Source organism: Amblyomma americanum, chromosome 7, assembly GCF_052857255.1.
Source record: "Amblyomma americanum isolate KBUSLIRL-KWMA chromosome 7, ASM5285725v1, whole genome shotgun sequence".
Lineage (NCBI taxonomy): Eukaryota > Metazoa > Arthropoda > Arachnida > Ixodida > Ixodidae > Amblyomma > Amblyomma americanum.
The window spans coordinates 5,624,235-5,635,586 of record NC_135503.1 but is presented as its reverse complement, the minus strand read 5'-3'; the positions used below and the strand labels follow the sequence as shown (position 1 = coordinate 5,635,586).

Sequence of the window (11,352 nt, the reverse complement as noted above, 5' to 3'; positions counted from 1 at the left end):
AAGTACAACCTTCACATATGTGTCATGCTACTTCTTGTATTTTCATCCATGGTGTCGAGGGAATGAGAAAGCTTTGCTGTTTGCTGGCAGTCAGAGCCTAATGCTTAGCTTCATAAGTGAGGCTACCTTTAGAGTTTGCACATAAATCAATCGCTCTGTACAAGAAGAAAAAAAATTAAGGGGACAATTAAATCACTTAAAGAGTGGAATGCGATAACATTAGATTTAACATCTGTCACAGCTTTTGTTGCAATTTTTTTTAAATTTCTGAAAGCTTTTTAAACCAGAGTCATATGATTTTTTTTTCCCTACTGTATACGACAAGCTTTCTATATGCCATTTCTTGTCATCAGGAGAAACTGTATGAATAACCAAGGCCCTGCATGCCACGCTATGAAATGCCTCTCAAGGATGTTTATATAGTATAGTTGCTAGTAGTGGTAGATTGGGGGTGATGGTATTGCTTCTAGAACAAACAGGTATATATCTGCAAAGTAAAAACCACAATGACAGTCAATGCACCTTAACCCATTCCAAGCCATGCTGTTAGTCTGAATTTTGATAGAAAATGTTTTCATTTTAATTATCAAATTCTCAGCGCTCAAAAACCTTGGTATCTAACTCGTCCCTGCTTACGTTACCCCATGAAGTGTGCGCTGCCATCTACCAGAAGAACGGCAAGACACGGTCAAGTCAAAATCAGATTGTCCATAAAACTGCAAGGAAATTAAAAGGACCAGCGACGCGTTGAGCTCGTGCTCAGCTGTTTTTACCAGAGAGGCATGGATGAACACAGCTCGCCCAAGGCATGGAGGGCATTGTTAATGTCTTGACAGCTGTAGAATTGGCCTAGAATGTCCTTGCACATAGCTAGGTTGCACTGCGGCCGCTAGGGAAACAAAAGTGACTGACCCCAGAGACAATATGACAGAGAAACAGCCTTCTGCTCCTCTTTAATGGTGTTCATGAAACACACTAGTCAACAGCATCATTTGTTTTCCTTGTCAGGTTCAAAAAGGCATAACACCTACGGTATGACTGCAAGCTTAGTACCACCACACTGCGGCCTGCGGTGTAGCTACGCCTCGTGTCTCTCGAAGCTCATTCTATGACAAAGCTCATCAAGCACAAAAATAGACTTGCAAAGGCACCCTGGGGCCACTTGCTCTCATGTGTCTGTTAATAAGGACTGGGAGAAGAAGGGTAAAGAGAGGGAAAAAACATATTGGGGACTATGTACACGGGTGGTCTTCGACAAGATATGACATCAGCAGCAGCGGTTGCTGGACAACAGGCCAACGCAACTACGACTTGGAGTCAACAGGCAATGTGTGGGAACAGACACGGGCATGAACCCGCAGGAACTCGGATTCTTCAGAGCTGGGCAGGTCAGGCTTGATCACTTCGGACTCTTCATGCTAAGCAGGAAAAAAAAAAAAGAGAAAGAACAAAAATAATCAGCAACAAAGCAATGGAGATGCGATCATTTCTACACAAGACGAGAAATTCAGACCGAAGGCTGCTAAGCTAAAATGCAGAGCTCATTGCTATGTGCAGGCATACAGAAAATCAGTACTGCAAAAGAAAAAAAGAAAATCTTATGTGGCAAGCAGGACGGTCACGCTGCTCTTCTAAATTCGCCTGTCCATATAAGGACGAGATTAGTGAACATATTAGGTAGCATACACAAGTAGAAAGCATCAATACAGTGTCATCAACGGAATCCTGCATGCAAAAGTATGTGCAACAAGCAATGCCTTGGTAAATCAATTTTTGCTGCCGACTCAAGGGCATTCGTATTATTTTCTGGACTGTTGAATTTGAGCAAATAAAGAGCGTTCGTGTTATTTTCACGACTGATTTTCTCATGGCACACAGTTCACATAAAAGTATTTTTGCAACAACAGCACTTTCCAGTTTCATCAGTCCTTTGAGGTGACAGCAGTGAAGAAAAACCTTACACGTAACCGTACGAGATGCTGTTCACAATGCTTCTGACCGCTGAAATAACGACAGTAGTACCTGCTCCTCAGAAATATGAGGCCAACAAATCGTAAAGACGTTATCTTTGCTTTGGAGCCACCACCGGTTGGCACCGACCACCATACTGACAACTGACTTAGAGTTAGGATTGGAAGATGGCGCTGCGACGCAAGTAGCACGTGAAGGTAATAACGTATCGGAAAACTTGAAGTCAAGCGACAGTATGGCGCTAAGATCAACTAATGGGTATCAATTCTGTTTTCGCATTCACAATGTTGCAAGTCGTCGATAGTACCCGTTACACAAAATCAGCCCCGCGAAAGCTGGCTTCACTTCATACGCCCGAGCTAAGCAGTGAAGCTAACCCTAATGGGCAAAATGGCTAACACCACACCGATGCCAATTACCTCGGGGCATGGACAGAAGCGTAAGCACACATACGCAATGTACTGCTTCCACACTAAATGTGTCAAAACCTTTTGCCAACAACACTCCTTTCCCCTTCCGCCCTTCTTTCGTCTTCTATGGCTATCGACACCACACTGAATCCTCTGACTGAATGCTCTCCCCAACACCCCATCACGCCATATTGCCGAACGCTACACGCGTACTAGCATTGACCATGCTAACGGTTGCACAAAGCGCGGGAACACCGATCCATATGGAAGCAGAGTGCCCGAGCAGTTTGCATGGCCGTACCAGCTTGAGCTTGTTGGCCTGTTCCTCGAGGCGCTTCTCGAGTGCCGTGCGCCCTTTGACCTTCTCTTCCTCCAGCTCTTTCCGGCGCTGCTCCTCCTTCATCTTCTCCATGGCCTTCTGCAGCTCGGTCTTCTGGCCCAGCACGCTCTTGCCTCTGCGAGTCGCCAGCGGAACGCGAATGCGTTAGGACAAGGATTGTCAGATGGGATAGACAATTTACTGGCAGCTGCTGGTAAGTCTACAACTCTTAACATGCATTCTTTCATCTACTGTGCCACTTTCCTTCCTTCCCAAGATGGACTAACTTTATTTTACCTACTTCCAGGTCCTGAAAACCGGCTGTTTTTAAGCCCCAAAACATATTGAATCGCCGTCGTCGCCTCCTGTAGACGGGGGTGGGGGGTGGGGGGGGGGGGGGGGTAAAGGGCCTCACACTGCATATGGACAAGGACACGACACAACGCAGTGCCACTTTAAAACGGCGGTCAAAACATTTAGTTTATTAGTCACTTAGCAGTGCACATCGATATCAGAGGGAACTTACTGCCACTTCAAGACATCGCAAACTCCACTAAAGTACCAGGACCTGCCAGGTGAAATAAGCAAGGCCGGCTCATTTCACTTTCAGGATAAGGGCAAAAAGGTCTCTCCTCCTTGCTAAGCGTTGGTCAAGCACGAAAAGCGGCGGCCAACCCCGTAAGCTACCAAAGATATTTCTCGGTGGTCGTACATAATGTTACAATGTCATTTTTTTTTTTTAGTCGCCAGGCCTGCCCACAGGAAGCTCTCCCCAATGCCACGTTAGGAAAGGGACAGAATGTGCGACTGTTTTAATGCGCTTGGAATGTCACCCCACGCGAATGAGGCTAGACGATCGCCTTAAGGTCGTAGCTTCCTATTACAGCTCACAGAAGAGCGCGCAAAAAAAAAAACAACTGAACACTTCACATCATGTGCAGTACCCGTCAAGTGATCCGGAACGTTGCCCCAGGCTCCTGCACAAGAAATGCACATGCGTGCTCTTCACAAGACATCCAGGAGTGCTGCGCGCCTAACAGTACCCTTACATCGAGGGGACGCAGCCGTATCAAAAGCGCTGGGATGTATGTAGATAAGGTTCTCTTGTTGCTGCGCTAGACTGCTCTTACTCAATTAACGCGCTCAAGTGACTTTCTAAACATTTGTTAAACATTCTTGTTTGCAGACTAGCAATAAGAGAGGGCACTGTCATCGCAAGAACGAGGCTGTCGTGTCCACAGCCATAAGATGGTAGAGCGCGTAGACAGCAATTCTTGATGGTCTGATGCGTTTAAAGAAAGCTTTAAAACGTAAGTGAACAAAAGCGCTACAACTAAAACACGTCTCAGCGCAGTCTAATGGCCATGGTATACGGAAACTATTCCTCTCATTTGAAAGCTACTCCAACTCGCCGGATTCCCTTGAACCCATTCGCCTCACTGCCATCGTTCCCGCTTCGACCTGTCGACCAATGCAGCCTCGCGCTGCCCACCTCCCAGCATTCCTAGCTAGCTCAGTCAGGCAGTGGGGCGTCTGCCGCGGAATAGCTGTAATCCCGTGGCCGAGAGATGGACAATCGAGACGCCGGTTATCACAGGAAGCTTACGTACAGCCCTGTGTCATGTTTACGCGGCAGCACCAGGGTAGGGGTGCTCGATCGAAGGCGACAGTGTGTCGGCCAATAGGAGGCGCGCTCACATCTTCTGGTTGAAGAGCAGCTCCCGGTGGAGGCTCTTTCGCTCGGCCGACTCGGCGCACGGGTTGGGCAGCTTGCGGGGCACGATGAGTCCGTCCTCGTTCACGTGCGACAACTGCGCCTCGTTGTGGTGGGCGTGCGCGGCCGCCATGCCGGGCATCCTCACGGGTCGTCGCCGCTGAAACTGCTGCTGCTGGTGCTCGCGCTCGTCCTCGGAGTCGCTGTAGTCCGGCTCAGGGATCATAGCCGGGAAGAACAGGTCTGCACGCAGAAAGGAAAGGGGCACGCCGCGCTGATGAGCAGCTCTCCAAGCACCCGACAGCAACACACGCACACTTGGCAGGGTCTGGTGAACGGTGAAAAACGCTAAAATGAAGCGAAGCGCGAGTGCATCATGACTGAGTGACTCAAGCTGAAGAATTAAAACGAAAGAAAGGAAGACGGGTGGATCATTAAACTGGTGCCTCCATAGGCACAGTGCTATGGGTTTGATGCCCTGAAATCCGGTTGATGTCAAGCAGCTCCGAACAGGCTGTAGCCACGTGAATACTTACCGCAACTGATAAAAAAAAAAACTGCGTAACTATGCGAGATGCGGATATTTCTCCTCATCTTCGATGGGGCGAATGCAGAGCACCAGCCCACGACCTCATGTTACCGTCACAAGCACGTACAAAACGAAAAACAACTTCTACGACCGGTTAGCTCCCTAAAAAGGCACGTCTAATAACAAAGCGCGCGCAATCGTTGTAGAGCCCCCAGCAGTCACTTCTTGCTTTAACGCCCACGCCTTAAGTTAGTGTCGATAAATAATCATAAGGGGAGCGCAGTGGAGCAAATTAAGCATCTTGCAATCGAGCACCAGCACGGCATAAGTGAGCACTGTCATACGCCAGGCACCTCCACCTTCGCAACCGGCTTGTTCCGGCAAAAGCGTGTATGTGCGCAGTCTGTCGACCCAGAACCGGAAAAACGGCGCGATAAAAGCGGCCTCGGAAGAGGCGGCACTTACCACCGGCGCACAATGCAAAACGTCACGCGTCGCTGCCGATACGAGTGCGTCGCCCCCTGCGCGGGGGGCTATGCGCCGTTCGCGCGCAAGTGACCGTTGTAACACGAGGCCGTCTCCCGACAGATGGCGTTGGCAAAACGAACCAAGTGCTTGCGTCCACCCTCGATTTTTTTTTTCCAGTCCCTGTCAGTGCTCAGCAATAAAGCGGGGTTCTCGGTTTAGGAGGTCCAAACTGAGGAACGCTGTAAGAAGGCACAGGTGGGAATAGCGAACACGATGGAATGATGCGAAGAGCGAGGGATAGAAAGATAACGTCTGAGTCAGCGCCACCTGCAATTGCTTGTTACGGGGAAAACTTGCACAAACGCGAGTGTTAGTAGGAGTCCCAAGGCGCCTGTACTGTTGCGTTTATCTCTCGTAAAGCCTAGACAAACAAAACAGAAAGCGCTCACACCAGCCTCGATCAACGCAGAGAATCAGATTTCAAATGTGCACTACGGCGAACAACCATGAAAACAAACGCACAGACAGCACCTCAAAACACCCGCCACCAGCGAGTGACTGCGTGTTCAAGCGTGCATTTGCGCAAATTTGCGAGGTATGCAGTAAGTGTATAGGCTGGTTGAAAAGGGTGCACGGGAGTAAGCCCGACTTTTCACGAATTCACAGTCGCTAAGCGTGGCTGTCCTTTGCAACTGTAGAAAGGCGTTCTCTGCGAATGCAATTCAAATTGCGCGATTTTTGCATGCGAATGCGGTCTGACATAACCCGTCGGTCAGTGAATGACCAAACGATGCCCCGCAGAGTTGCTTCTCGCCCACGGCCTTGGTTTTTCTATTTAGGGCAGATAACACGGAGCGCGTAACACTGGTTACACCCTGTACAAGCAAGGCGCATGGCTGAGCGAAGCTAATAACCAACTGTCGGACCGAATAATCAAGGCTGCCTGATAAACAAGCCCAGCGTGGTATTTTGCGGTGGCATTAAACAGCTGTCACACAGCCAGTCGAGCTGGCGCAGTTTGCCAAACGCGTATCTGCAATTAACCACATTAGCAAACCAAGACTCTGTCCAGCAGTAAGCATAACCACCAACGTCAGTTTAAAAAAAAAAAAAAGTCCACACGCCAAGGCAAACGAAACCACTGTCAAAGTCGACGTGGAAGTTTTTGTTTACTGTGGTTTCATCTTACTGGTTTTTCTGCCAACGAGGAAATCGGCACGCACAAGCAACCGCTGCCCACAAACCGCAGACAAAAATCTTGTCGCGCGTAATACCTTTCAAGGCGGCCTAATCGGCAGCTTTGCACGCTGCCAGCACAGCGTTCACATTTCGCTTGCATTCGATCGCCTCGAGTCCCGCTTCGCGGCCGCACTCGGCTTGGAGGAAACATTTCACCAGGCTTAGTGCGCATGCGCCTACGCCGTGGCAGTTCCTACCCCCTCGTCGCTATGCGCAAGTGTGTGGAAACCATGTGATAAGTCGCGCATTCTCCTCCTTCCACCCAGAGCGAAAGAATTTTCAGAGAATGGCCTTCAGTTTTCCGACGAATACATAGTTTAAATATCGTGCAGAGCACAACCTCGCTCCCGCAGAGTGTTGCCCGGGAATCCATGCACTCAGGTTCGGTGCACGCTAAAGATTCCCAATAAACCCATGACTTTCGGATCCCCCGTAGACTGAAATAAGGCCTTTACATTTCAAAAGTAATCATTGCTTGACACATCTGACACATTTCAAGGAATATCTTTTCAGCGTTTTGTTCGACCTCACACCTACGAACGTACCAAAAGGAGGCACGCGTTAAAGCCGCGACCCGACAAACCACGCGGTTCAAATCAAGGTCGGCGCTCCGCGTTCGCTCAAACGGCGACGCCACAGTGTCGCGGCAAAACACGCCGCCCGTGGGTATAGGGAGAAATCTCACTGCGGAAGCATCGCGCAATCCGGTCGCAGACGCAGAGCCTGCCGCACATGGCCTGCGTGGCCCTGAGCAAGGCGCCGAAGATGCGGAATCCCATGGTGCCGGCGGGACCGCGGAGCACCGCAGAGCCAGCACGCTAAGGAAAGCACACACAGTCTTCGTCTTCGACGCCACGTACGCCACCTACGGAGGGCACCAGACTTTTTACTTTCCTCCACATCATCATCATTGTTCTGCCTCAGGACATAGAAGGTATGAATTGCGTAAGATTTGGGGAATGAACGAAGCCCATGGGGACCGAAGACGGGCTCCAAGCAACACAAGATGCTGCCTCCTTCATTGGCCCGTATGCTGAGCAGAGCATCAGATTGCCCCCCCCCCCCCCCCCCCTCCATGTTTAGCGCGTATTGTGCAGTTACTTCTGGGGTCCAAGTAAGCGCAAACACCTCAGCTGTACTGCACGGGGTCCGTCAATGTTCCACCCTCGCGCCGCGCTGCTGAATGAGGACTTGAATTCACTCTATACGGGAGAGCGACCCAACAAGGTTCAAGAAATAACGAGGTGAAATATGCGTTAAAGAAAGGAAAAGCGCAACGCACTCTGTTTTCAAAACACGTTAACTTCACAATTTTCATCACGAGAAAACAAGCTGGTGCGTCGCGACAACGGCCTTAAACAAACGACTTGAAATAAGTCTGGAAGTGCCCTTTAAATAATTAACGCGCCAAGCGTGGCGGGAGACCGCCGCGACCGCACCACGGTCGGCGACGTCGTGCTCCAGGCGAACCAAATATAGCGCGAACGGTCAGAGGTCGTCCAGGGCAGGTGACGCTGTCCGGCCATCATCAACGCCGCGGCGCCGCCGACAAGGGCGTGCCCGCCCCAGCGGCGAGTCACGTTTGACCACAGGCACTCGGCAGGCCTTGAGCCGAATCCCGTCGCATTTACCCTTTCTTTTTTTACACAGCTCTAACACTTTAGCGGGTGGCGGGGGACTCATTTTATCCCCGGCATCGCCGCAGCCAGTTGAGCCGCGGCTCTCTCTTCTTTCTCTTTATTTGTTTCTTTCCTCCCATCATCTACACAGGGCGCCGCCTGCGTTCAGAGGCTAGACGTGTTTAACTTCGTCGCGCGGCGCTATCGGAGGCCTCACTGTTTGTTTTGCTTGTTTTTTCCTTTCCTACATTCCGTTATTGCAGCGGCCACGGCGAAATGCTCTACGGTATAAATAAAGGCGCGCTCCGGGACCTGTCTTGGAAATCGCGGGCTGCACCGCGAACGCGCGCACCCGGCGGAAACAGCTCGCTTCGCTTTCAATTTCGCAAAGCCTGCGCCGAAAGACAAGAGGAAGATTAGGGGGGACCTGAATGTCCAGCTACCATGGCGGTGTCGCCGCGGGCAGCCATTGCTGCGGCGACTGGCTTCCGATCGCTTCTGTTCCTCTGTCTCATTACGAGCCGTTTCACGAGTACGCAACAGAATTGCGAGCGCAGAGGCACTGTGCGACTGTCCACCACTACTTCTACTGATCGCAAGCCCACGGCTGCGTATATGGAAACACGCGCGCTTTCATTTTCCAATGCTCACTTTTTTTTTTATTGTGACAGCATGTCTTGTGGCATAAATTGCTGCGCGATTAATATACATTCCAAGCGATCCCACTCTGGGCGTGTTATGTGATTAAATATACAGTGTTCGGTGTACAAATCTTGGCTGGAACACAGAGCGTATGAGGAGTCGGGAGATGGTAGAGTAAGGTGACAACTCGAATTCTGTTTCCGCGCAAAATTTTTTTTTATGGGTTTATGGGGGCTTAACATCCCAAAGCGACTCAGGCTATGAGGGGCGCCGTAGTGGAGGGCTCCGAAAATTTCGACCCCTGGGGTTCTTTAATGTGCACTGACATCGCACAGTACGCGGGCCTCTAGAATTTCGCCTCTATCGAAATTCGGCCGCCGTGGCCGGGATCGAACCTGCGTCTTCCGGGTCAGCAGCCGAGCGCCATAACAACTGTGCCACTGCAGAGGCGCGCAGATAAAGGCCGATAGGGGCGCTGTTAAACGCCCGGCGGCCACGAGCGTTCGCGATGGGAAGTATATTCCTCTTTTGAGGCGACAGCGCGAGGCCTACAAAAGAACACCATGCATGCAGTGATCTGTAATTGTTCGAGCAGGCTGTAAACTTGTGGCTTGAGTTTGGAGGCGTGTATGGATGGACCAGACTGCAATGCCATCCACATAATTGAGTGCGTACGGGTCAGCAACGTCAGCTAGCACTGACCCTTTCGTCACACGACGATGTGACAGAAAGCGTCCCACATTTTCTTCGATGATGCGGATGACAAACACACGAGGTGTAAGAATGGTTGAATCAAGGTGCGGATGAGGGCGGGGTAAGTGAATCCAGTGCAGCACTTCAACGACGGCAGCATGCACATACATGCTGAGTACGGTTCGCACACGGGTCGATCGGCCACCAATCGGAACCACGGAGGACAAGTGACCTATAGGCCATCCTCTACATCAAGGTGTGGGCGGAAGACAACTTGCGAAGGACAGTGCCAATGATGTGCCCCAACCTCATCTGCATGCAGACTGGGTACGTTTTGTAGGCCTCACGTGAAGCTTAAAAGAGAGTTGCGACGAGGACACAAAAATCGGCCCTCCGCAAGGCATCCGCCGGTAGACGCTGGGAGCTGATGCGAACACTGAACCGCCGGTTTGGAACGGTGCATCCCCAGAAATGTTCACTTCCATCCAACACCTTTACGACCGCCCAACTCGGGCCTTTATACTCGCTGCAACTTTGCCTTCCCACGATAAAAAAAAATAAAACTGCAGGGGACACATAAGCTCCGCCGTAAGGGTATGACGCGATAGCGTTAATGGGTTGATTCTATTATAGGTGATTGTCTACACTCGCAGATCCCTGGGAGGCCTCACGCCCCTCCCGGCGCAGTGGTGCAGCGGTTAAGCGATGCGCCACTGCCCTGCGATGGCAGGTGCTCCCAGCGGTGGGGCTTGTGCAACCCAGGTTGCTCTCCTCGAGCAACCAATCATTAACTTAACTGCCACATGCCACCGTGGGCAGGTTGTGATGACGCCACAAGGTCACGTGCCACAGGTGGCCCGCCTACCTCCCATGGAGGTTGCTTCCCTGGGGATTTTTCGGGGATTTTTCGCTCACGGTCAACGACGCCGGATTTTCTGAGATAGAAGCTCCTTGGCGCTGTCGCGTTAGAACGGAGAAAAGCTCGGAAGCTTTCAGGGGAGTCAGAACAAGGTGCTTTCGCGTGACCTCTGGAGAGGGGGAAGGCGCAGTAAGAAGTGCTGTCGTCACCCGGCACGGAAGTGCACTACGGCAGCAAGCTCACACGGCTGGCCTGTCCTTCGTGAATGCACGCGCAGCGCAGCTAGTCCTGCAACGGAACGGCTCATCCACGCCCGTACCAACAGGGCTGCCTGTAGGACCCGTGCACCGGCCGTGCAGATATATGAGACAACGCCAAGCACGATAGCCCAGCGACGGCAACCACCGCCAACGATTACCTGCTCTCTATAAGCAGCGTGACCGGTGAGCCATTTGCGATCACTCCAAGCACACACGGCTAACATAGTCACGTGTGCTTGCACATGCCTAACCGAGCTACTCCACAGCTGAAGCTCCATGCGTATCGTATGTAGGGGCAACCCGGGGGTTACCCGGAAAACGCCGCCGAACAAGCGGGACAAGGAAGCGCAGGCAGGCAGCCGCTGCGCAAATACGCACACACACGCGGCCACCTTGCTCCACGCCCAAATCCCGTTGCAGACGAGCACGCAGTGAAGTGAATGACGACGCACGTGCACCGGAAAGAAAACGAAGGACGAAGCGCGAGCAGACACAAGCGACGTCAGCTATGTTGGCACCGCTGCGCTAACCAAACCTTGCGGCGCCGGTTTCGAGAAAAAAACACGTAAAAACAAGGAGAGGCCGAGGCAGAGAAGTTCGCCAGGTTGAGCACACACGGCGGTCAGCCA

General features: G+C 51.5%; 1 protein-coding gene across 1 annotated transcript in view; it reads right to left on the bottom strand.

Annotated features, from left to right (window-relative positions):
* Positions 1-925: 925 nt before the first annotated feature.
* The window catches only part of LOC144098321 (uncharacterized), a 104,230-nt gene continuing 93,803 nt past the window's right edge, over positions 926-11,352 (bottom strand). The window contains 3 exon segments of the mRNA XM_077630868.1: positions 926-1,418; positions 2,683-2,836; positions 4,399-4,657. Coding sequence (XP_077486994.1) covers positions 1,305-1,418; positions 2,683-2,836; positions 4,399-4,657 — 527 coding nt within the window. The 3' untranslated portion in view covers positions 926-1,304.